The sequence below is a fragment of the Equus quagga genome, chromosome 5, assembly GCF_021613505.1.
Source record: "Equus quagga isolate Etosha38 chromosome 5, UCLA_HA_Equagga_1.0, whole genome shotgun sequence".
Taxonomy (NCBI): domain Eukaryota; kingdom Metazoa; phylum Chordata; class Mammalia; order Perissodactyla; family Equidae; genus Equus; species Equus quagga.
This window is the reverse complement of record NC_060271.1, coordinates 33110284-33135577: the sequence shown is the minus strand read 5'-3', so window position 1 is coordinate 33135577 and position 25294 is coordinate 33110284. Positions and strand designations below refer to the sequence as shown.

The 25294-nt window shown below is 54.5% G+C and overlaps 1 protein-coding gene across 5 annotated transcripts in view; it reads right to left on the bottom strand.

Annotated features, from left to right (window-relative positions):
- ECE1 (endothelin converting enzyme 1) overlaps window positions 1-25294 on the bottom strand; it is a 101695-nt gene that overhangs the window by 59657 nt on the left and 16744 nt on the right. Inside the window, exon 1 of one of the 5 annotated variants that reach the window (XM_046663314.1) lies at window positions 11063-11275. The exons of the other annotated variants lie outside the window; for them this stretch is intronic. Coding sequence (XP_046519270.1) covers window positions 11063-11260 — 198 coding nt within the window. The 5' untranslated portion in view covers window positions 11261-11275. Of the gene's footprint in view, window positions 1-11062; window positions 11276-25294 lie in introns of those variants that run through there. 5 annotated transcript variants of the gene reach the window in all.

Sequence of the window (25294 nt, the reverse complement as noted above, 5' to 3'; positions counted from 1 at the left end):
TGTCATCTCTGCCCCGCTCTCCAGGCCCCCTTGGCTCTGCCCCCTCCTCTCTGCCCCCAGGAGCCTTCCCTGGTTAGCCCCCTGGACCCCTCGATCTCCAATTATCACTCCCCCCAGGCCGTCATCTCCCAGCTGGCTCCAAGCAGAGCTTTCGAAACTAACTGATAGGATCCAGTCACTATCCTCCTTCACACGCCGGCTGGAACTGGCAGAAGAAAGCAGGAGCCTTGGCCGGGCTTCCAACCTCCCTCTCCCACCCCCTCCCTGGGATCTGGCTCCTCTCCAGCCTGTCTCTCGGCAGTCTTCCCTCACACACTCGAACCTCAGTAAAATATGTACGGTTAGTCCTCTAAACACACATGCTTCCTGCTCCCAGGCCTTGCATAGCCACTGCCCTCTGCCTGTGAGGGCTTCCCTCTCCTTCTTGCCTGGCTAACCCCTCAGCTCAGATGCATCTTCCTCCAGGCAGCCTTCTCAGATTTCACTGGGACCTTCCTCTAGGCTCCGCGGCAGCACCCGGCACGGCCTGCTAGCATCTTATGCCAACAGAGTCACTGGGAGCCAAGTGCAGCCGTGTGACCTTGACACAGCCATTCCACTTCCTTCCTGTGCTTTGGTTTTCTTGTCGATCAAATGGAGATGATTGTGGTACCTACTCCATAGGGTCTCTATACCCGTTGAACAAATAAGCCACGTGAAGTCCTCAGTCCAGGGCCTCACAGAAGCTGCACTCGGCAAATGCCAGCATGTGTGGCAGGGGGTTCAGAAAGGGCTGGCCCTTCAAGTCACACTGAGGATGACAAAAGACGGGAAGGGAAGGCTAGACAGGACCTATGACACGCCATGCGCTGGGCCTGGTACCTGCTGGCACCTATTATCTCCTTGACTCTTCCCCGTGGCACAGCGTGAAACAAGTGTAATACAGGCCAGGCTAGGAACTTGCCCAAAGTCACACAGCAGAAAAGAACAAAGCCTGGAGTGGAACCCACGTGTATCCAGCCCCACAGCTTGAGGTTTTGCCACTTCATCAAATAAGACAGTGGCCCCAATCTGCTCTGTTCTGACCCCTTCAGCTGTCACCTCCCAGCCCGGTTAGAGGGGCTAACTGGTCCACTCGGATCTTCCCCGAGCACCAAGTCTGAGACAGACCAGAAGCCTGCAGCTGGCCCTAAGCTGTGTTGGGCGACCAGGCTGGGTAAGTCCCAAGCCAAGGAGACCAAGTGAGCCTGAACAACTTGCTGATCTCATCACGCAAAACTCAGGAGCAAGTTAATCTGTCTCACTTAATGCTATTTGTAACGGTGATAACTGAGCTGCCCAGTAATTAGGCTGCAGCAGGAAGCAGCTCATGGAGATGGCTGTAATTAGTATTTGTGTTACCCTGGAGGGTGGGTGACTAGTGAAGAGGGAGGAGGGAGTGGGTGGGGCAAGAAGCTCGGGGACTCCTTGGATCCGTGAACTGAGGGTGGCCGGGGCTCCCACAGTCTGTGCCAGGCCCCATGCCCACCAATTCATGTAGATGATGCCACTTAACTTTCAGGATAGCCTCCATGATGCACGTCTGATTATCCATTTTCTAAGGTGAGGAAACAGGCTCAGAGAGGTTCATTCACTTGTCCAAGGTCACACAGCCAGTGGACAACAGAGCCAGCCTGCTCATCTCCTCCTCTAGCCCAGGAGATGTGCTGGGCAGCAGGGGGTAATGAGGGATTGGGCTGGGAGGCAAGAGACCTACATTCTGCACCCAGTTCTGATACTGCCTTACGCTGAGCCTCAGCAAGTGACTTCCCCTCTCCAGAACACAAAGAAAATGTGTGCCTGCCAGGCTGCGGGTGGCTGAGTGTGGACTTGAGAGCTGGGCTCCTTGAGTCTAATCTTTGGGCAAGCCACTTCACCATCTGAGCCTCAGTGTCCTCATCTGTAAAACGGAAACAGGTGTTGCCCTCATGGGGTTGTGAGGGTTAAATAAGTTAAAAGACTCAGAACTGGGCCTGAATATTATCATCATTTATGGGAAAAGCTTGGGCTTTGGAGTCAGCTTTTCCATCTGTAAAATGGGAGGTAGTTCTAGATTAGAACAGTGGCGCATATATATATATATATATATTTTTGTTTTTTGGTTTTTTTTGGAGGAAGACTAGCCCTGAGCTAACATCTGCTGCCAATCCTCCTCTTTTGTTTTTTGCTGAGGAAGACTGGCCCTGAGCTAACATCCATGCCCATCTTCCTCTACTTTATATGTGGGACCCTTCCCGCAGCATGGCTTGCCAAGTGGCGCCATGCCTGCACCTGGGATCCGAACCGGCGAACCCCGGGCCACCGAAGCAGAATGTGCGCACTTAACCGCTGTGCCACTGGGCCGGCCCCAAGCATATATATTTTAACCCCATAGAACCCTTTATTTTAAGAATTTCACACGGCAACCCAGAATACAAAAGAGAGATAAGTGGAACTGCCACTTATACACTCAATGACCCCAGATCCTGACCCCAAACCGGCTTCCTCGGGGGCCCACACAGTTGGCGCTGAGTGTTTGCGGCTCTTGGGTCTGGGGGAAGAAGGACTAACGGCCACCGAGCTCCCGAGGGCCCTCGTCCAGAGCTGATGCAGCCGAAGGGGGCGAGGGGCTCTTCCCGACCCTCTCACGCACGCCGGTTCAAACGCAGAAGTCGGGATTTTTGGGCTCTTTGCTAAAGTGTGGATCTAGCTGTCCTGGGCTAACTTGGGGGCATGTCTGTCCTCTGTCCCTAAAAGGCCAACTCAATTCAACAGCTGTTTCCTGGAAGTTCTGGGATGCCTGCTGACTGAGCACCTATCATATCCAGGCCCTCTCCACAGCCCTGCGCCATAGGTAGTACTGTCCCCATTTGACAGATGAGGAAACTGAGGCTCAGAGAGGTGACGTGACAACCTTAAGGCCGGGCTGCCCCTCTACAACACACAGGATCTGGAGCCAGACCCAGAGGGCTCCCTGGTATGGAGGCTGCTGGCAGGCTTGTGAGAGCCCTGGGCTACCAGTTCATCTTACTGGTGTTCTGGTGGGTGGAGACGTCCTCAGAGCGGGGAGACCCAAACAGCATGAGACCTTACTCAGGAAGCAATCTTGACCCCAGGGGAACCAGCAGCCTGAGAGGCTGAGGCCCCAAAGCTCAGCCCCATGTCACCTCCTCCAGGAGGCCCTCCTTGATCAGTCCTGCCACCTCATCCCTCCTCCAGCCCACGGCCCACAGCCCTTCGCTGTGACCAGAACGGTGCTAGGCACTCTACACACATAACTCATTTAATCCTGCCATCGGCTTTCTGGCTGGTGGTCTGTACCTCTCCGAGCCTCTCGGCTTTCTCATTGGTAAAACAGGCGATAATAAGAGTATATCTGTATCTCAGAAGTGGGTGTGAAGATCAAATTAGAAAAAAACAATAATAATGCCAAATGCTTATTTAGCACTTACTTCATGCCAGGCCCTGGCTCAGTGACTTGGGGAAACGATAAGGGCCAGAGGGGAGGGTCTGGCCTCTCTCTGCCCTTGCCCTCAGGCTTCTGGAACACTTCCCTGCCCGTGACCACAGACCCTCTTTCCCCACAACACTCTGTCCTGAGGAATGGAGCCAAATGTGGAGCAGAAAGAGTAGTGGAGGGGGAGGCAGGAGTCCAGGTCTGGGTGCTGACTGTGCCCTCCCTCTCTGGGTCTCAGTTTCCCCCCGTGTCCCCCATCCCAGATGGAAGGGGAGGCTGGAAATCAGCATTGTTTGCCTGCTGATCCTTATCTTCCCCTCATCACCTCCCCCAAGTGACAGGCTTGTCTGGACGAGGCACCAGGGGGTAGGGATGCCCCAGCCACCAGCTCCCCGGGCAGCGGCAGCCTGGTCTGGCTCTGGGCCCGCTGGCTGACTCTCCTGTCGTCATCGCCCCCTCTCCCCTGCCTCCCTCGGGGGCCTGGGCTCTCCCCTGCCAGGTTCCTGCTACTTCTGCCCTCACTTGCCCAGTGCTCCCTGACACCCTCAGGAAGCTCAGCCAGGCTTCCATCCTCCCAACGTCACCCCTGGCTGCTTTCCCAGCACTTCCTAAAGCTGAGGATCCACCAACTGACAGCCAAGGTGCCTGGACACGCAAACCGCCCGTGCCAGGGCAGTCCCAGCGGGCAGGGCCAGGCATCTCTCACTGCTTGTTCAGGGTGGTAGCCCCCTTGGGGACTGGCAAGGCTGCACCCCAAGTGGCATATGCATCCCCGGCAGCCTCACCTCCACCTCTACTCCCCAAGGGGCGTGCTTGAAGTGTCAGGAGCACGGACTCAGGAACCAGACAAGGTTCCAATCCCAGCCAAGTCCTCACCCCATAACCTTGGGCAAGTCACTTAATCCCTCTCTACAGCTCAGCTTACTCATCTGTAAAACGGATTTATTAATAAACTGTTAGGAGGATTAGACGACTAATAACATGGAGCACTTAGAACAGGACCTGAAACAAAGGAACCGCTCCACAAATATGGGCTGTTGCTATTACCACCGTTCTGGCTAGCCCACGGCAGAATGCACGAACGGGCAGTCCTCGGGTCAAGTCTGGCCCACAGATGCCAAGTCTTTGGTCTGCAGGCCTGTAAACGGTTTGAAATACCAACATTTAGGAGATTTTACAAGAAAATCAGTATTTTCAGCTCTTCTTTTTTAAAAAAAGAACTTGGCAATGCTGGGGCCACATTCTCACGTGGCCACAGCCAGTTGGAGCTAAGGGGTGGCTGTCCTGTTTGGACAGGCCACAAGTCCCCGGGGCACCGTAGCACCCGCCCCATCGCCTCCCCACTGCGGCCCAGGTTCAGCTGCCACTTTTCATCACGCTGGGGCTCTGTTTCTTAACAAAGAGAACAGAGAAATATTTGTTGTACTCTTGTCTCAGTCAAAAGCGGGAAAATGAAATGGATCAAAGACTTGAAGATACGTCCTGAAACTATAAAGCTCCTGGAAGATAATATTGGTAGTACACTCTTTGACATCGAATGAAAAAGGATCTTTTCAAATACCATGTCCTCTCAGACAAGGGAAACAAAAGAAAAAATAAACACATGGGAATTCATCAGACCCAAGAGCTTCTGCAAAGCAAAAGAAACCAGGATCAAAACAAAAAGACAACCCACCAATTGGGGGAAAATATTTTCAAATCATATATCCGACAAGGGGTTAATCTCCATAATACAAGGAACTCACACAAATGAACAACAAAAAAGCAAACAACCCGATCAAAATGTGGGCAGAGGAGATGAACAGACATCTCTCCAAGGAAGATATACAGATAGCCAATAAACACATGAAGAGATGTTGAACATCACTAATCATCAGGGAAATGCAAATCAAAACTACACTAAGATACCACCTTACGCCTGTTAAAATGGCTATAATCACTAAGACTAAAAATAACAAATGTTGGAGAGGGTGTGGAGAGAAGGGAACCCTCACACACTGCTGGTGGGAATGCAAACTGGTGCAGCCACTATGGAAAACAGTATGGAGATTCCTCAAAAAACTAAAAATAGAACTACCATAGACCCAGCTATCCCACTACTTGGTATTTATCCAAAGAACTTGAAATCAACAATCCAAAGTAACATATGCACCCCTATGTTCAGTGCAACACTATTCACAGTAGCCAAGACACGGAAGCAACCCAAGCGGCTATTGACTGATGATTGGATAAAGATGTGGTATACATATACCATGGAATACTACTCAGCCAGAAAAAAGACAAATTCATCCCATTTGCAATAACACGGAAGCACCTAGAGGGAATTATGCTAAGCGAAATAAGCCAGTCTGAGAAAGACAAACACCAGATGATTTCACTCATATGTGGAGTATAAACAAGTACTGGGACAAAGAAAACAGTTCAGTGGTTACCAGGGGAAGTGGGGGTGGGAGGGGCACTGGGGGTGAAGGGGAGCACTTATGTGGTGACAGTCAAGAAATAACATACAACTGAAATCTCACATTGATATAAACTATTATGAACTCAGTAAAAAAAATCATAGTAAAACTAAAAAGAAACAAAAAGTGGGAAAATGATTTATGTGAGGCTTAAAAAGAGGCAAAACTCATGTAGGGTGACAGACATCAGAACAGCCACTGCCTCTGAGGACGGGATTTACTGGAAGGGAGCCTGAGGGAACTTTCTGGGGGAATGGAAATATTCGATACAGTAGTCTCCCTTAAATGAAGTTTTGCTTTCCATAGTTTCAGTTATCGTGGTCCAAAAATATTAAATGGAAAATTCCAGAAAGAAACAATGCATAAATTTTAAATTGCACGCTGTTCTGAGTATCGTGATGAAATCTCGAGTCATCTCGCTCCATCCCACGCAGGACGTGACAGGTCCCTTTGTCCACGGTGTCCACAGTGTTAGTCTCTCAGTAGCCTTCTCAGTTATCAGATCAACTGTCGTGGCATCGCAGTGCTTGTGTTCAAGTCACCCTTAAATCACTTCATAATGGCCCCAGAGCACAAGAGTAAAGATGCTGGCAATTCGGATATGGCAAAGAGAAGCCGGAAAGTGCCTCTTTTAAGCGAAAAGGTGAAAGCTCTCGACTTAGTAAGAAAAAAGTTGTATGCTGAGGTTGCTAAGATCTGCAGTAACTTTTGATACAGTATACTGTTATAACTCTTCTATTTTATGAGTAGCAATTGTTGTTAATCTCTTACTATGCCTAATTAATAAATTAAACTTTATCATAAGTAGGCACGTACAGTCATGAGCTGCATGACGACCGTCTGGTCCATACATGATGGTGGTCCCAGAAGATCAGCATCACACAGCCTGGGTGAGCAGTGGGCTGCACCATGCAGGTGTGCGTAAGGACACTCTGGTGTTCACACGATGACAAAATCGCCTAACGATGCATTTCTCAGACGCTATCCCTGTCATTAAGCAACACAGGACTGTATAGGGAAAAACCATAGCCTATATAGGGTCTGGTACTCTCTGCAGCTTCAGGTGTCCACTGCGCGTCTCGGAAAGCATCCCCCCGAGGACAAGGGGGGATGACTGTATCTTGATTCCACTGTGGTAACACTGTGGGTCTCTGTCTGTGAGAACTCATCAGAGTGTTCACTCTGGCCTGTGCATTTTGCTCTAGGTAAGTTACACCTCAATAAGAAAAAAGAGTGAAAACTGAAAGGTCAGGAGGGTCCCAGGTTTCAAAGAAAACAGTGACTGACACCTTTGTGGGTGTGAAGAAAACAACCATGAGTTTCACATACTGATAAGTGTGAAAGGAGATGTGCGTGAGGAGCTCCTGGGAAATCAACCCATTTCCCCTGCTCACGTTCGAGTGTGAGACCCACGTCTAAGGCTGTGACTGACTGACCTCAAAGACCTGGACAGACCTGCGGCGTCCAACACAGGAGCTGTTAGCCACCTGTGGCTACTGAAATTAAAACTAATTAAAAATAACACTAAAACAAAAAACTGAATTCTTCATTTGCATTAGCCACATTTCAAGCGCTCAACAGCCATGCATGGTTAAGGGACAGCACCGATCCAGAACATTTCCATTATCACAGCAAGTGCTATTGGACAGCGCTGGGGGACACGCTGGTGACAAAGCGGGGCCAACTTCTGGGTCCCCGGCCAGGACAGGCACCGTGATCTCTGCTGTGCAGAGCCTGACACACAGTCGGTAGGTGCTCAGTCAGCATGAGCGGATGGAACGGAGGTAGAAGCCCACTGGGAGATCTGGCTTTGAATCCTGACTCTGACCGCCGCCAGCTGTGGGCCTCCCCGTTGGGCCTTGTACAGATGATGGTGTGGCAGTCTCTCCCTCCGTCTTAGGACTGGGCACATAAAAGACGTCCTCAGGGATGCACAGAGTACCAGGGGCCAAGAAGAGGCCTTCAGGAGAACCGATGGGCCAGCAGTGCGCCCCGAATTCTAGAACAGGAGGGAGGCACGGGAGCGATGGCAGGGACTGTTGGGGGTGTTTCTGTTTGTGAGAGTAGCTTTTGAAAATGGGGGGGGGGGCGGGCAGGTGGTGGGGAAGATAAAGCAGGCCAGGCCCAACTCTGCGGGTTCCGAAGGGAGGGCTGCTGAGCACAGGGAAAAATCTACGTTAACCCCCATACCTGGCCACCGGAATTTGAGCTGAGAAACAGCGTCAGACACCCACAGACACTGCTGTGGTCAGGGTGGTTGGGCCGGGGAGCCACCTCGATCCCTGGAGAGACCCCTCTTTCTTGCAGGGCATGGACCCCCATCAGGGCAGGCCAGGGTGGGGCCCACCACAGGGACTGCTGGAGCAGAGCGGGCTGGCCCAAATTCATCTTCTCAGCATCCATCCTTCTCCATGTCCAGCCAGACGGAGCCTCTTGGAAGCTGGGAATGTCAGCACTCATCTATCTAGTCATTTGTTCATTCACCAAATATTTATTAGGCACCTGCCGTGTGCCAGGAAATGAGCTCTGCGCTAGACAGACATCACTGGACAAGATAAAGTCCTTGCTCTCAGGAGCCTGAATTTTAATAGCAGAGAAAGACAATAAGCAACGTTGCAAACAATTACAATAATAATAGCATCTAACATTTATAGAGCGCTTCCTCTATGCCAAACACTACACTTAGTGCTTTTTAATGCATCTCTCACTTCATCCTTACAAAAATAACAACAGGTATTATTACTGACCCCATTTTAAAGGTGAGGAAACTGAGGCCCAGGGAGGTCATGGCCAAGACCACCCAGCTCTAAGTGGTGGAGTTTAGGATTTGAAGGCAGGCAATTGGACTCGAGTCTGAATCCCTAAGCAGCACCCTGACTGCCTCAGTGCAGTGTGATCGGTGCCATACAGAAAGCACGCAGGGCAGTGTGGCAGCAAACACCCGGGGAGGAGTCGAGGAAGGCCTCTGTGAGCAGGTGACATGAAAACTGAAGCCAGGATGACGAGGTGGCAGCCGTGAGACGGGTGCTTCAGGCAGAGGGAACACAAGAATGAAGCCGGGAGGCAGGACCAGGTGGAGTGTTCAGGAGCAGGACGAAGGGCAGTGTGGAGTATCTGACCCCCTTGTCTGACATCCCACCCCAGCCCATTCTACAGATGAACAAACTGAGGCCCAGAGAGAGGACGTCCCCTGAGTGAGCTGCCTCTCACAGGAAGCCAGGCCTCCGGACTCTCGGCCCAGTGCTCCTTCCAAAGCCCTGCACGTGGTGCCACCAGTGCCAAGGGCTCAGTGGTGAGGACGGAGCCAACCTGAGTTTAGGCTGACTGAGGGCAGATGATGGTCCCTTGTCTCCCCGCATCCAGAACCTCCCCTCCTTCTAGGTCCAGGTGCCAGCTCCTGGACTGCTCACTGCAGGGACTTCCATCCACGTTTCCCCAGTAACGCTGGCCGCCCAAGTTATCACGCCCAACGCCAGCCCACTCTCCTTAATCTGCTTGTTGGTCTTCACAGCAACCCTGACGGGCGGCAGTCGGGAGCTCCCCATCACGGATGGGAACGGAGATTGTGAAGTCAGGCACATTCGGCTTAGCTGTTCGCTAACGGTGACACTGAGTGAGTCACGCCACCTCTTGGAGCCTCAGTTTCCCCCTCTATACATTGAGGACAGTAGCGGCTTCCTCGTCGGGTGGTTATGAGCGTCAACAAAGACGCTGTGAGGCAAGAGCCAAGCAGTGTAAGTGTTTCATAAAAGGCAGCTTGCCCGCCTCCTCACTGGGCACTGACGGGACCGCATCAGGAGCACGACAGCACCAGATCTTCCCTTGCACCCGAGGGGCTGTCTGGTCACCGTCCCCATCAGGTCTGGGGTTCTGGTTCTAGAGCAAAGACCTTGGGGTTCTCTGAACCTCTGAGGAAACCCCCGAGGGCTGGAAGGGCAAGTTCTGCCTCGCCAGCCGAGAGACCAGACCCGCTGCGACGACCGTGCCTGCACGGGGGGCTGCTGCTCCTGGGCGCCGGGCTCCAGGCAGGAAATGGGAAGGAACAGACAGGCCTTTGTGGAAGGCAGCCAGGCACAGGCAGAGGCCAGCCCACCTGGGAGCCGGGCCCACCCTGAGCATCCTTATGGGGCTGAGATCCGGGGCAGGACAGAAGAGAGGAGCCTGGCTCAGTTTTCCTAATACGCCAATGGGTCACATCCCTTCTGGATCCCCCAGAAGGTCCCGAATGGGCCACCTCTAGAAACCTGCCTGCCCTACTCTCGCATGGAACCGTAACCCAGCTCCTCCCACCCTCCCGGGAACTGTGCCTCCCCTAGAACACGCCTGCTTCTCTACCTCGGGACCTTCGTGCAGCCTGTTTCCTCTACCCAGAGGGCCCTGCTCCCTCCTCCACTCTCAAAGGGCTAACCTCAACCTTTCGAGGCTCAGCTGAAATGGCATCTCCTTTGCCCCAAGCTGAAGTGGCTCCTTTCTCGGAGCTTTAGCTTACCAGGCATTTATCAAGGTGCTCAAGACTGGCTGGCCTCCTCTGTCACATATCTGGCCAGGGCACAGACATGGGGCACAGTTGGAAGCCTTAGCCCCCAGCTCCTGCCCCAGAGGCCACCTGTGTAGTCCCAGGGGCTGCCAGGACCCTCCCCTGGAGGAATGGAAAAGTACTCTCTCCTTGGAGAGAGAGTGGAACCGGAACTCTATGGAACTGGAGGTAAGAAGAGGAAAGGTGTCTGTGGGAAGGGCCAGGAGACCTGAGGGAGCTCTGGCGTGTGCTCCAGAAATCCCTCAGATCAGAGATGAGGCCGAAGAGGCAGGAGTGAGGCTGTCCAGAGCCCAGGAGATGGACCTAGGGATCTGGCTGTGTGACCTCAGGCAAGTCACTTGGCCTTGCTGAGCCTCAACCCCCTCACTTGCAAAATGGGGCTGGTACTCCCTACCTCTAAATGGAAGGTAAAAGCCCTTGGCACATGCGAGGCACTTGAGCCTGGGGCGAGCTGGAGCTGTGGACCGGTGCTGACGATGCTCCATTCTCATATACGCAGCTCAGACCACCTCGCCCCTTCCTGCCTGCCCAGGGCCTCCGCCGCCGCGAGCGGTTCCAAAACTCCCCAGCTTCCAGCTCGGCTGGAAGCCAGAGCTTCTTAAAGTGACTGACCTCCTGCTGAGGGCTTAGCAGGACACGGGGAGCCCATCGTCCACTGCTTCTGGAGATGACTGCAGGGAGCAGAAACGGCACGGCAGGGCACCTGGCGGAACCTGGCCCGGCTCCTTGCAGCTGGGGCTGGAACTGGGCCAGGAGAGCACCCACTTCCTCTGAGAGAACCCACGGCCCCTCCCTCCCTGCCTTCCCCATCGCCCAGGCCACACTGGGGCTCTGGGGCCCGTCCCCACTGGGCCATGAGACATGGATTCCAAAGAAAGAGCTCTGGGCTAGGAGACTCAGGGAGTGGTCACTCCCACTCTGTGGTTAAGAAAATAAACTCTGGGGCCGGCCCGGTGACGCAGCGGTTAAGCTCGCACGCTCTGCTTGGGCGGCCCGGGGTTCACTGGTTCGGATCCCGGGTGCGGACATGGCACCGCTTATCAAGCCATGCTGTGGTAGGCGTCCCACATATAAAGTAGAGGAAGATGGGCATGGATGTTAGCTCAGGGCCAGTCTTCCTCAAAAAAAAAAAAAAGAAAGAAAGAAAGAAAGAAAGAAATTCTGAAGCCAGACTGCTTGGGTTCAAACCCTGGCTCTGTCACTTATCAGCTATGTGATCTTAAGCAAGTTTCTTAACCTCTCTGTGCCTCTGTTTCCTTACCTCTAAAGTGGTGAAATAATAGCACCTACCTCCTGGGGTTGTTAGGAGGATGTAACTAGTTCTTCGTAAAGTGTTCACACAGTGCCTGATACACAGGGAGTGCTGCACTGGGTATGAATGAATGGACGAGTGAATGGACAAGTCCGTACTCTGCTCCCTGGCACGAGGCCCTTCAAGATCTGCCCCGACGTCCCCATCTGCTTCCCCCTAGGCAGGTCCCTGCCCTGCCCTTCCCACCAGCTTCCTCTGCCTGGCAAAACCTCACCACTGCTGTTTGCCCCAAGAACTCCTTCAATATGTGTTTCACACGCCGCCTCCTCTGTGAAGCCCCCTCGGTCAAGACCTGTAGGATTGTAAGTGACAGAAACGCAGCTCTCACCGAGCTTTGCAACAAAGCAAACGCCCCGACGTGCATTGCCTGAAAGGGCGGGAGGATCAGGCATCAGGCAGGAGGGGATCCAGGAGTCCAGATGATGCTGTTGGGCTCTCTCCTCTCCCTCTCCTTCCCTTTGTGTGTTATCCTCGTTCTCATCTCCTGAGTTTAGATAACGTTCATGCCAGGAGAACGGGGCCAGGCTCACCTCCTGGCAGCTAAGAGACCTAGAGAAGAACCCGGCTTTCTCCCCATGTCGAATTACAGTCCCAGGGAAGATCTCTGATTAGCCAGCTGGTTGATGTGCCCTCCCTGTGCAGAGGCGGGGCAAGGTCCTGTGACTGGCACCCCACTAACACCACAAGGAGCGGGGGAGGGGCAGCTCCCAAAGGAAGGGGCAAACTGTGTCCACGCCATCACCCCAACACCCAGGCCCTGCAAGTTTTCCCTCCTCTGTGCTTCCATGGCACCTGTACACCCCTCCACCAGGGCCCACCAGGCTGCCGGATGACTTGGGGACTGGGTTCATGGCTGGCCTGCCCACTGGACCATGAAGTCTTAAAGGACCAAGGCTCCGGGCACCTTGACCTCTCAGCACTCAGCACTGACCCCCGATCATAAACTGCTTGTGACAAATGAGGAAGAAGAGGTCCAAGAAGTAGAGGGGGTCACCCAAGGGGCCAAGGAGGATGAGCATCTTAGTCGAGGCTCTTCTGACCCCACCCTGCAGCCTCCTCCCTCTACCAGCAATTGTCAAAATCATCCTTAAAAAAACACTGACAAGGAGCGCCAGCCCCAGTGGCATAGTGGTTAAGTTCGATGCGCTCCGCTTCAGCAGCCCGGGTTCGGTTCCTGGGCGCAGACCTCCACGGCTCGACTATCAGTGGTCATGCTGCGGTGGTGCTCCCATACAAAACAGAGGAAGACTGGCAACAGATGTTAGCTCAGGGCAAATCCTCCTCAGCAAAAAACCAAAACCCCACCTCTGACAAGGAGACTGCAGCCCACCCTCAGGCAGCAGGAGCTGGCCCTCAGTGCGGCCCCCGCAGGCAAAGGGCTTGGCTTTGCAGGCAGCTGGACCTGTGTTTAAAACCTGCTTCTTCCGAAGCCACCCGTCCCCATCTCAGGCAACCAGGGTGGTCGTGAGGATTAAAGGAGAGAATGCAGACAGCGTGTGCGCAGCGGGGACCTGAGGAACCAGGGCTACTGTGTCCAGAGTTGAGCCCCCTGGCCCTTTCAGGGCAACAGGTGGTGCTGGCGGCTGCCCAGACTGCACGGGCCGGAGGGTCACAACCCCATGCCTCCTGTCACCCCACTTGCAGGAATGTTCCCAACATCCATCCACCCATTTATGAGCCCAGCAGGCCCGTCCCACATGCCACCAACAGCACAGGCTTCTGGAACGAGTACGGGAGGGGCACGCAGCATCCCAGCTGACCAGGCACTTCTCTCCTATGTTGTCACACATGTCACCGAGCGGCAGGACAACACAGCAGTAGGAACGTGGTGACCTGGGACTCAGGCAGCCTGGGTTCAAATCCCAGCTCTGCCTCCTCCCACCTGTCTGACTTGGGCAAGTGACACCAGCACCTTGTGCCTCAGTTTATCAGTAAAACAGAGGAGGAGAGTGCCTCTCCTGGGTGCTATGAGAATGCAAGGAGTTAAAACATGGGAAGCACGGTGCACCTGGCCAGCCGTTTATGTGGTTTTCTCGTGCTACCACTGTCTCCCATTCTGTAGTTGATAAACTGCCGCCCAGAGAGCGGCAGCGACCTGCGGGGGCTGCAGAGCCGGGGAGTAACAGAGCCGGCCGGACGCCAGTTCTGTGTGACGCTACTCTCCCCGTGTTTTCAGTCGGCCCCGCTGCCCCCGTCATTCCCTCCCGGACTGTGAAATCCTGTCTCAGCATGAAGCGCGGGTCCCCACCTGCCACAGTGCCAAGGCCTCGTGGGAGGGCAACTCCCCAAGTCCAGCCCCAGCCAATCAGGGTGGACCCTCGGCCAAACCAGATGCTACTGAGCTGGTGTGGCCTCAGTGACCAGGAATGTCCGCCTAACAAAGCCCACCCCAGGCTCAGCTTCCCATCTGGTCCCCATTATCCCCTCCCCACACACAGTCCCGCCTGCTGGGGATGGGGGCTGGGGGAGCCAGGGAGGAAACGCCTGGTGGGGAGCAGAGGCCCGACCCCTGCTGACAGTAGGGCAGCCATGGCTGTGTTGGCTCCGGAGGACACAGGCCACCCCATCTGCAGTCTTGGCCCAGAGTGGTCCCCAGGGGCAGAGCTGAGCCGAGGGGGTGGACAACCAGGGACAGGGGGACACGACAAAGAAGGGAGTGGAGGGGTAACTAAAGGGAGAGAGTGCCAGGCTCAGATTCCTTGGGAACAAGCTGCTCCTCCTGTCCCGGAGTAAGAAGAGCAAAGGTTCTATAGGAGAGAGACCTGGTCTTGCATCCCTGTACTTTACTGCTGTGTGACCCTGGGCAGGCCACCTCACCTCTCTGAGCATGTTTTCAGATCTATAAAATGGGGACATGAGAACCTACTTCATAGGGCTGTGGTGAGGATTAGGGTGCTAACCCATGAAAAGGCACACAGGAATTCAAGTCCCGCCTCCTCCGAGGGGCACTGCCGAGGGTGCAGGCGGTGACGCTGGACGCTAACGTGCGGGCACAGGAATGTCCTGGCTCACGAAGAGCCGACACAGGCAACTGGAAGGACCCCAGGGTTCAACCCGAGCAAGAGCGCAGCCCAGGTCATGGAGGGACTGGCGGTGATGGTGCCGACGGTGCTGATGGTACTGGTGCTGATAACTAAGAAGAGCGGCAGCAACACAAACCACTTCTTGAGCAATGACTTCATTCCAGGCCTGTGCTAACCGCTTTACATGTGTTCTCTGATTTAACCATCACAGCAGCCCCATGTGAGAAATGTGCAAGTAGAGGCCCAGAGAGGTTAAGTAACCAGTCCAAGGTTACACAGCTGGTGAGAGAATATGATTCAAACCCAGCTCTGCCAAACTCTTAGGACCCTCTGGTGCTTAGGATCCGGAGTGGAGCAGGAGTTCTGGGCAGGGAGGACCAAGGAGGCCAGGCAGGCGTCCCTGCCCGGGACACTCACACAGCGGCATTCCCAAACCCCCTCCTGGGCCCCTGAACTCCTGGCTCTGTAGCCATCCAGCTCCTCCTCCCCTCTCTGGGGCTTGGCTCCTCCTCAGCCCAGCTCAGGAGCCAACTTGAAATTGCACAATTAACAATTCGGAACAACTTTCTTCTCTTCCAAGGGCGAGAACAGCACCAGCCTTGGTGACAGGGACACAGAGAGGCTCCTGCCAGAACTTATGAAGTCTGTCCCCAGTCCCCCACCAGGCTGGGAGGCCCCTTTCCTGCCCCAGCCTAGCCAGGAAATCAAGAATCAGGCAGCCCCTCTCCCTCCTGTCTTCCTTTCTCATTTAAATCCTACTCCCCCCACCACCCCGCCTCCCCCAGGAAGCCTTCCTGACTGCCCCAGATTCTTGATTCTTTGTCTATTTAGTCAGCACCTGGTCTGCACCATCTTCACAGGATCGTATATCTCTAACGAATTGTAAGTAACCCACATTAGCTTTTTTTTTTTTTTCCTGCAAGCAACATGATGACATTCCTCTCAACACCAAGTCTAGGACAGGACACATAGAAATTGATTGACCCATAGTCTACTCCTTGGCTTGGAGAACTCCTATTCACTCTTCAGAACCCAGATCAAATGTCATCTCTTCCATGAAGTCTTCCTCCGTGCCCTAAGCTGCCCCATCTGTATGTGCCTGAAGTGACCCGCACGTACCTCTAGAACATCCTGCTCCCCTGCACTGTCATTAGTAACGACTATCCAGGCGCTGTGTTAAGATCGTTACACCCAATCCTAAATCCATTAATGACCCTGCAAGAGAGAGTCAAGATCCCCATTTAACAGATGGGGATGATAAGGCTCAGAGAGGTTGAGAGACTTACTTAAAGTCACACAGCTAATAAGTGGCAGGCCTGGGATATGAACCCAGGTCTGCTCCCGCCACAGGCGAATGATTCTCCTGTTAGGTCCAACTGCCTCCCCCAGGATGGGTCTCTTCCACTGACGGCATCTGAATCCTGAGGCTAGCATGGGCTCGACCTTTGGAGTCCCCCGCAGACCAGCCTAGAGGTGAGATGTCACTCACCCCATACACCATGGTGGCACTCCAGGCCAAAGGTGACCAACCAGTGGGCCCCACCTCACTCTACGAGCCTCTAGGACAACCTCGAAAGCACCAAGCACTTGCATCCAGACAGCTAGGCATTAGACGCAGCGGCCGTTTCCCCCGCCTTCCAGGCCTCTGTGAACCGGGTCTCCGTCTACAGGGCGACCTCAGGGCTAGGGCAAGAGCGCAGGCTCTGGAGCCGACTGACTGGGGTGCTGGCTGTGGGACTCTGGGAACGTGACCTGACCTCCCTAAAGCCTTAGTCGGCTCATCTGTGAAGGGGGAAGACCCTCTCCTCGCAGCAGACTGATGACGCTCGTGAACGTCGAGCACCTGACGTGTGGCCCGGCACACATCCACTCATTCAGTCAACAGATGTTCACTGTGCACCTACTACGTGCTGGCACGGTTCTCAGCACTGTTCACAGCAGCAAACAAAACAGAGTAACATTCCTGTCATGAAGGGGTTTTTAACTCTCTGAGCAGGAACCCCCCAAATTGTTGGTCAACTCTCTCAGCATAGTCCTCAGATATGGTGGGCTTATCTGATCCCACTCCTGAACATAAATGACATATATACACCTTGGAAACTCTCCTGTGGTCACGAGGAGACTTGAACAAGGAAGCACCACAGCATTGTCTAAAGAGTGAACAAGAAACAACCTAACTGGCTGTCTATAGTGGCCTGGTTAAACGGTGGCAGGCCCATGTGGTGGAATACTACACAGCACTGAAAAGGAACTGGCTAGAACTCTAACACAACATGAGAAGAGAAAAGCAGGCTGTAAAAGTAAACACAGAGGGGCTAGCCCCGTGGCCGAGTGGTTAAGTTTGCGCGCTCCGCTGCAGGCGGCCCAGTGTTTTGTTGGTTCGAATCCTGGGCGCAGACATGGAACTGCTCATCAAACCACGCTGAGGCAGCGTCCCACATGCCACAACTAGAAGGACCCACAACGAAGAATATACAACTATGTACTGGGGGGCTTTGGGGAGAAAAAGGAAAAAATAAAATCTTTAAAAAAAAAACAAAAAAACACAGAGCCTCCTACCAATTATTTCAAGTTTTAAAACACATGAGTAATACTATGTATCATTTGGGGAGGGAGAAACATCTAGGAAAAGTATTGGGGCAGTCATGTAAGAAAGTAGTTTCTTCTGGGGCCAGCCCGGTGGTGCAGTGGTTAAGTGCATACATTCTGCTTTGGCGGCCTGGGGTTCACCGGTTTAGATCCCGGGTGCGGACATGGCATCGCTTGGTAAGCCATGCTGTGGTAGGCATCCCACATATAAAGTAGAGGAAGATGGGCACTGATGTTAGCTCAGGGCCACTCTTCCTCAGCAAAAAGAGGAGGATTGGCAGCAGTCAGCTTGGGGCTAATCTTCCTCAAAAAAAAAAAAAGTATTTTTTTCTAAAAGAGGGGGCAGTATGGAATGGGATCAGGGCAGACACATGTTGGATTCAACTGCATTTGGAATGTTTTATTTCATAAACTGGATGGTTGGTCTGCCAATGTTCACTTTTGCTGAACTCTATGCTTTTTACATGTCTGAACTATTTTGCAACACACCAACAAAACGCAGGGGCTGGGGAGCAGATACACTCCGATTAAAGCCAGAACTGTGCTTGGCTGCGGTGGGAGCTCAGTTTTCACCTCTGGGAAGTGGGGATCATAACACCCTCCGCTAGCTCCCACAACTCTTCTAGAATCAAACAAGGTCGTGTTTGTAAAGGGCAGGCGCACAGAAGTTGGGGGGTGGGGGAGCTGGCACACAGTAGGGGGGCCTGGCGCACAGCAGCTGCTATTTTTCTTGCTGCTGTGGGAGGAGTTTCCCAAAATGGAAAGAGAAGGGCCGGTCCACAGGCCTCAGATTAAGAGGGGAAAGGGTCCACTCGTCCCAAGGCCAGGCTGGCCTTCAGCGATTCTTAACTGGTGACGCATCTGGGGCCCTGGGGATTGGCAGGCAATCTTAGCCCTTTGACCAGGACCCATAAAGTCACGAGCCTGGCCTGGCTGGACTCCCTCCACCGCCCCCCACCCCTTCTCAGCCTCTCTGTTCCTGGCCTTCTTGGGACCCCTCCCTGCTGTGAGCTGGACAGGAAAGCTGGGCTCCACACTGCCCCCCGCCCCTGCCCCATTCTCCTCGGCCTCTCGCAAGACCCTGCTCCTTATTCTCAAGGTGGAGTCTGCACCCCCTCGTACCCAAATAAATCCTCTGGCGTGACTTTCACGGGTCCCAGGCTCTGGCAGCTGCGGCCAAGAGTGCGGAACCCAGGCGTCTGTCTCCTGGTTCAAATCCAGGCTCAGGGTGTGACCTCATTCTTCGCCACCTTCAATGGGCGCCTCCCTCCCGAAACAGTGGTGAGGAACAGCTGCAGACACGCCCTGCACCAGCGAGGTGCCTCTCAGAGGCATCCGACGGCACACGCAGGTGCCCAGGCATGGGCTGCTGCTATATTGAACGATTCCTCCCAACTTTGGCTCAGCCAGGCAGCACTTCTGCTGGACCCGCAGATGAACCAAGGGTGGGGGGGACCGTGTGCGGAAAGAGCAGGACGAGACTGGGGGCAGACAGTGGCAGGAAGTGGGGAGCAGGGAGGGCCCTGCGTGGCTCTCAGCCACCCAGGCCAGTGAAACCACCCTGCTGACACAAGCACAGGAATTTATCGGAGTTCCGAGAGCCCAAGGGCACTTCTGGGGCACAGCTCCGAGAGGGCAGTGGAAGGGAGCGGGGGTGGCTGCGAAATCGGATTTCAGATCATGACGCATCTGGGGAACATATTGACTTCATCCTTGCCCTTTCCTACCTCTGCCCACCCCACCCCCCCAACAAAGGTCAGCCAGACTAGGGGTGTCCTCCCTGGAGACCCGGGCCCCAGTTCTGCCCCGTCCACTCACTGGGAGTCTTTAGGGCAGACATTTCCCCTCTCTGGGCTTTTGTTTCTCCATCTGTGAAATGGGTGGGACGATACCTAAGGTCTTGTCAATCCACCAGACCCACTCCACGGCCTGCACAACCAGAGCCAGCAAGGTTCCCTGCCCTGGGCGAGAGAGGGGCGGAACCCCGAGCTGGTCCCACCAGGCCTCCTCAGTGCGGCCAGTCCCACACACCAGGAGGGACCGAAGAGCAGACCAGGGAGGGCATCTGCAGCGAGAGCTACAGCTACCAGGTGACACATCTCCGCGGGAGCGAACGGGAACTAGATCCAAACAGAGCTGCACGGAAGTGTGACCTCAGCAGAGCCGGATGCAAAGAAACACGGTCCAAGCTACGCTTTCCAAACGCACCCTCTCAGCAAATCACATGCAAGGGGTTTGGATGGAGCTGCGTCTGTACAATTTCCAGGGCTCAGTTTCCTCTTCTGCTCAGTACAAATAATAAAATAGACCCAACAGGGCTGTTGCGCGGCTGCGATAAGATGCTGTGTATAAATGATCCGGCACATCCGAGGTGCTTAACAAATGCTGGCTCTGTGCCACCCCCCATCTGTCTACCAGGGCGCCCCTGGCACCAGGAGGCCCTGGCTGCTGGCTCCCCAGCTTGCCTCAGCCCCCCACCAGGCCGACGAGCAGGCCGGATGTTTACACTGGCCTGTCAGGGGCCCCCGCCTGCCTGGGACGGGCTGAATAAACACACGCGGTCACACGGCTCCTGCCTCCAGCTTCCCACAGGCCGCTCGCCTCCCAGGCTGGTCTTCATTCCACAGGGGCCTCCACCCGACTCAGATCCTCTGTTTGCAGCTTCTCCCACCGACTGTGTGTGGTTTGCTGCGTCCAGCTAATACCTGGCGAGACACCCTAACACAGTCCAGGACTATCCCCAGAACAGGGGCCGAGGGAAGAGGGCCCGGCTCCAGCGTCAATGCTGTGTGGGCCTGGACAGCGCTGGCTCTCACAGGCTTGGTATGCTCATCTGCAAAATGGGGATGACAACTGGGCCCCTTTCATGGGGGACTGTGATGCTTAAACAGGGTAACGGGAGGAAGGCACTAAGCATAGGGCCTGGCTTCGTGGAAGGTGCTGGAGAAATAAGCTCTTAAAAATTTTCTATCACTGTTTTATGGGTAATTGAGGAGTTTGGCAAAGAAGTCGGTGGGCCCTGAGAGCACATCCTAAAAATACTAAGAAATTCTCAGCCAGACCGGGCCGAGCACTTTCCATGCCTTATCTCATCGCCTCCGCACAGCAATCCGGGAGACATGGTACATCATTATCCCCCATTTCACAGGTGAGGAACCAAGGCTCAGAGAGGTCAAGTCACTTACATGGGGTCACACAGCCCCTGGTGGAGGAAACATGCGCCTGATCAGAGCCTGTGCTCTTAACCTCCACACTCACTCAAGTCCCTGTAGAGGCCTCATCTGTGTCTTCCCTCCCACCTTTCCTTCATTCTCAGGGGGCTTTCTGAGGTCCCAGCCTCCTCCAGGCCATGGGGGGACTGGGAGCCGCCAGCAGCCTGGGCTCAGCCGTGCAGCCACCTCTGCCCATCGCCCGGGTGGTGACTCGATCGTCTGTGATGTTCTTCCCTTGTCCTGGGTCTGAGCCTGTAGGATCCTGCCGCTGCTGGGCCTCCTGGTTTGGAGAAGGGGGAAGGCGCTATTGCTGATCATCGTCTTCCCCGTGCCAGGCAGCATGTGACACCTTCCCATGTCATCTCCAGGACCACCCTGTGCTGGAGGTGCTATTACCCCCACTTCATAGAGGAGTAAACCGAGGTTCCCGGAGGTGAAGTCACGCGCCCAGGGTTCTGCAGCCAGTGAGTGGCAGAGCTGGGGACTCGAACCCAGGCCACTCTGATTCACCAGGCCATTCCTGTGTCCCAGCGGAGATAAGATACGACACAAACAACCTAACACAAACCAGAAATCATGCAAGGCCAGATAACGGGCTGGGGCCAGATAACGGGCTGGGGCCAGATAACGGGCTGGGGCCACTTACAGAAGGGGCTTGGCCTTCCTGGGGAAGTCTTGGTGTGAACGACACAAGAAAAAGTCCCCACTGCAGGAGCATGTCCTGGGGGCACCCGCAGCCGTGCCCAGAGAGGGGTCTGCCAGGGACCTAGGCCTGGGCAGGCAGGGCTGACCACAGGAAATCCCCTTCCTGTGCAGCTGTGGCCAGTCAGTGCCGCCACAGATAATCAACACTTAATGAGCGCCTACTGTATACTGGGCCAGGCACCAGGCCTGGCGCGCCACACACATCCTATTCTATTTTCCTGGCAACCCTGTCACACAGGAAGAACTCTTTCCATTTTAGAGCAGGAGAAACTGAGGCTTACAGAGGGAAGGGTGCCTCCTCAAGACCGCACTGCTTGGAAGGGGCAATGTGTCTGACCCCCAAGTCCTAACGAAACAGACTGGTGTCCCTGGGCCCTCTCGCTGGTCTGGTCTGGCCTCCCCGTCCTCTCTCTCTGAGGCTCCTGGGACAGCTTCCCCAGGCTCAGTGATCCTGCCCCCACGTGGCTCACACGGGCAGCTGGGGCAACTTCTGAGATCAGCATTATATCCCCATTTCACAGATGAGGAAACGGAGGCTCAGAAAGAAGTCACAAGGCAGCTTCCCAGTGAGATGGACTGGGGACGAGGGTGGTGCGTAGATGAAACCGGGAGACCTCACATCCCTCCTCAGCCAAGTGCTGCTCCCCTCTCTAAGGGCTGGGGACAGGTTGGTGCCGTCCACCTCTGGCCTCCTAACAGATGCTTCCTTTCCAGGACTGTGGGCACCCTTCTGTGCGAATCTGGTGGCCCTTTGCCCAGCAGAAGCCAAGGGATCCTGGCTGCATAGTTGCCATGGAAACCCAGAGGATGCTCTGAGGGCAGAAGATCAGTCAGCATTTCTCACCTGGCCAGTGCAAGGGGTAGGCCAAGGGCACAGATGGTGCTGTGCCAGGGCCCCCTCTCCCATACACCCACCCCAAGGCCCTAGGCCTGGTAACAAAAATGACAGTGCCAACTGTTGGCACAGAAGACAGGGAGGTGGTGCCATTTTGGCCCTGGGAGTGAGAAGCTGGCCTAAACGCCTAACCAGGCGAGGACAAAAAAACCTAGAGACGGAGAGGAAAGTCAGAGGAAAAAGGACAAGGGGGTTCCAAGTTCACAAGCATTTCCTGAGCCTACAAGACGTGCCTGGCATCAAGCGAGCACCTTCTTCACACTAGTTTTGTCACCTGATTCTCTAAACCACCCCATCCCACAAAAGATAAGGATGATTCCTAAGATCGAGGAGAGAAACTGAGGTTAGGCTGCGGGGTGATGGGCCTGGCACAAGGTCACAAGCTTAGGGGTGATGGAGGGAGAAAAAAGAGGTGAGGGAAAGAGGATGCAGGCAAACACAACAAAGGTGTCTGGGTGGAGGGGACAGTGGTGGACCCAAGGCTTCAAGGCTCCTGGGGCTTTGAGCTATGGAGGCGGAAATCTTCCCTCATGTGCAGGCCAGTGGCTCCTCTTGCCAGCTGCCAGCCAATGGGCTTATCTCTGTCCTTCTAAGCATCGTGTGGAATGAAAAGATCACTGCTTTCTGAGTCCTGAGTTCAAATCCCATGCCTGATGCTACTTGCTGTGTGAGCTTGAGCAAATCATCTGCCTTCCCTGGGCCTCCTCTTTAAAACAGAAGCATGAGTTCAAATCCTGGCTCTACTATTAACTAGCTTTGTTAACCTGGCCAAATCACTTAACCTCTCTGACCCTCAATTTCCTCATCTGTAAAATGGGTCTATTAAGGGTACCTGTATCCGATAAGATTAAATAAAAGTATGTAGGTTAAGCATTTAGCCCCTACCAGGCCCTCAATAACATAAGCTGGTATTAACATTACCATACTTTCCATTGTATTATCAGTGGATCTCAATCTGGGGCAGCTCTGCCCTCTAAGGAGTTTCTGTATATATGTGGGAGCATTTTTGGTTATCAAACGACGGGGGAGTACCAGCATCTAATCCCTGAGGCCGTCAGTGTGAACTTCTGCAATGCGCGGGACAGTCCTGCAAAACAATAAAAATTGCCTCTCTCAAAATGCCTACAGCAGCCACACTGATAAACACTGGCTGTCAACTTCACAGGACCCCCCCCCCGCCCCCCGCCCCGCAGTGTCCTCGATCCCCAAGTCCAATGGGAGGCAGTGCAGGCAGCGGGTCCCCGGGTCAGGTCGACCTGCTTTCAATCCATCTGTGCCACCAACAAGCTATGAGAACCTGGGAGTATCACGTCACCTCCCTGGACCTCAGTTTCCTCATGTGTGAAAAGGGGACACTGATTTGTGCCTTGCACGACCGCCTGTGGCTTAAACAGGGTAACGATTACAGCAGGGCACTTGGACTGCTGGCCCTCGCTACCACAGAGCAGGACAAATGGTGCCCCAAGGGCACGTAGACAGGTGGCGGTGCTGGCAGGTTCCCGAGTTATCAGAACAGCCCTTCCACACCAGGAGCCAGTTACGGCTTTGCGCCCATAGCTCGCCGGCCCCTGCAGGACTCAGGGAGGGGCAGGCCATCAGGACCCCAGCGTCTCAACCACCAGAACACGAGGTGGGTCTGGGTTGAGAGGCACAGTCGGGCACGGCCCTCCCTCCAGGGCAGAGGCTGGTGGTGGCCAGCAGGGACAGCCCTGGGCTCCTGAGAGGGAAGAGGGGAAGGACCATGAGCAAAGAGGACGGTTGAGCTGTGAACAATGGCTGGTGAATGACTCTCTTCACAGCCTGCAGCTGGGGGCGGTGACAGAGAGAGGGAGGACACCAGGCAGCGATCAGGCAGCCACTTTGCTCACGCACCCTCACGGGGTCAAGTGCTCCACACCTATTTCATTTATCCACACAACCATCCTGCAAGGTGGGTGGTTCTGTCCCCACCTTACAGACGAGACTGAAGCTCAGGCAGATGAAATGACTTGTCCACAGTCACAGCCTGGACATGACCATGATTCTTCCTCTTGCCCCATCTTCTCCCTCTGCTTCCTTCCCCGCCTCTCTTTCTCTACACACACACACACTTTTAAACCCCATTCAGTGGCCTCCTATTGCTCCAACAACAAAGATAAAACTACAAGCAGGTCGGGCTCTGGCCATGCCACGCTGTTCAGCCTCATTTCACTACGTGCCTCTACTTCCCCTACCCCAGGCTCCGGTGACTCTGCTTTTCTTTCAGTCCTTCATGTTCCCTTAAACCACAGGGCCTTTGCACACACTGTTCCCTATGCCTATAATGCTCTTCCTTTCGCACCTAGTTAACATCACCTCTCCTTCAGATCACAGCTGGAATGTCATGTCTACAAAGAAGCCCTCTCTAACCTCCCTGACTAGGTCAACTTCCCCTATTACAGCCACACATAGCACCAGGACCCTTGTCTTCGTGGCACTGGTCACTGCTCTAATTTTATGCTTGCCTGAGATTATTTGACAAAGAGCTTTCTTGCCCCCAGCTCTCCCCAGACTGATGAATGGGTACTTATCGCACACGTACTATGCACCAGGCACTGACCAAGGTCCCGCAGGGACAGTGGAAAACAAGCCAGATAAGGTCTCCACACCCAAGGAATTCACATTCTAACAGCAGGAAACAGGGGGCACAGCATATGCAAAGGGGTGGAGGCGGGAGAAAAGAGTGAGTGGCTCTGGGGGAACTAAAGTTCTGTTGGGCTGAAGCGTGGACAACAAGGTGAAAAAAAGGCCAGAAATGAGGCTGGAGAAACAGGCAAAGACTAGATCTTGAAACACCCTAGAATTCACACGGAGTCTGATTTGTCCCCAGGGTCACGGGGAGCCATGGAAGGGCTCCGAGCAAGACGGTGACAGGACCAGCCACGTGTTTCAGAAAGATGGCTGAGGCTGCGGGGAGTAGGGAGGGCTGGAGGGGAGAGGCTGAGGCAGGGAGGAGGGAGGGCTGGAGGAGCGACACTGAGGCTACGGGGAGGAGGGAAGGCTGGAGGAGTGACGCTGAGGCTGCGGGGAGGAGGGAAGGCTGGAGGAGCGACACCGAGGCTGCGGGGAGGAGGGAAAGCTGGAGGAGCG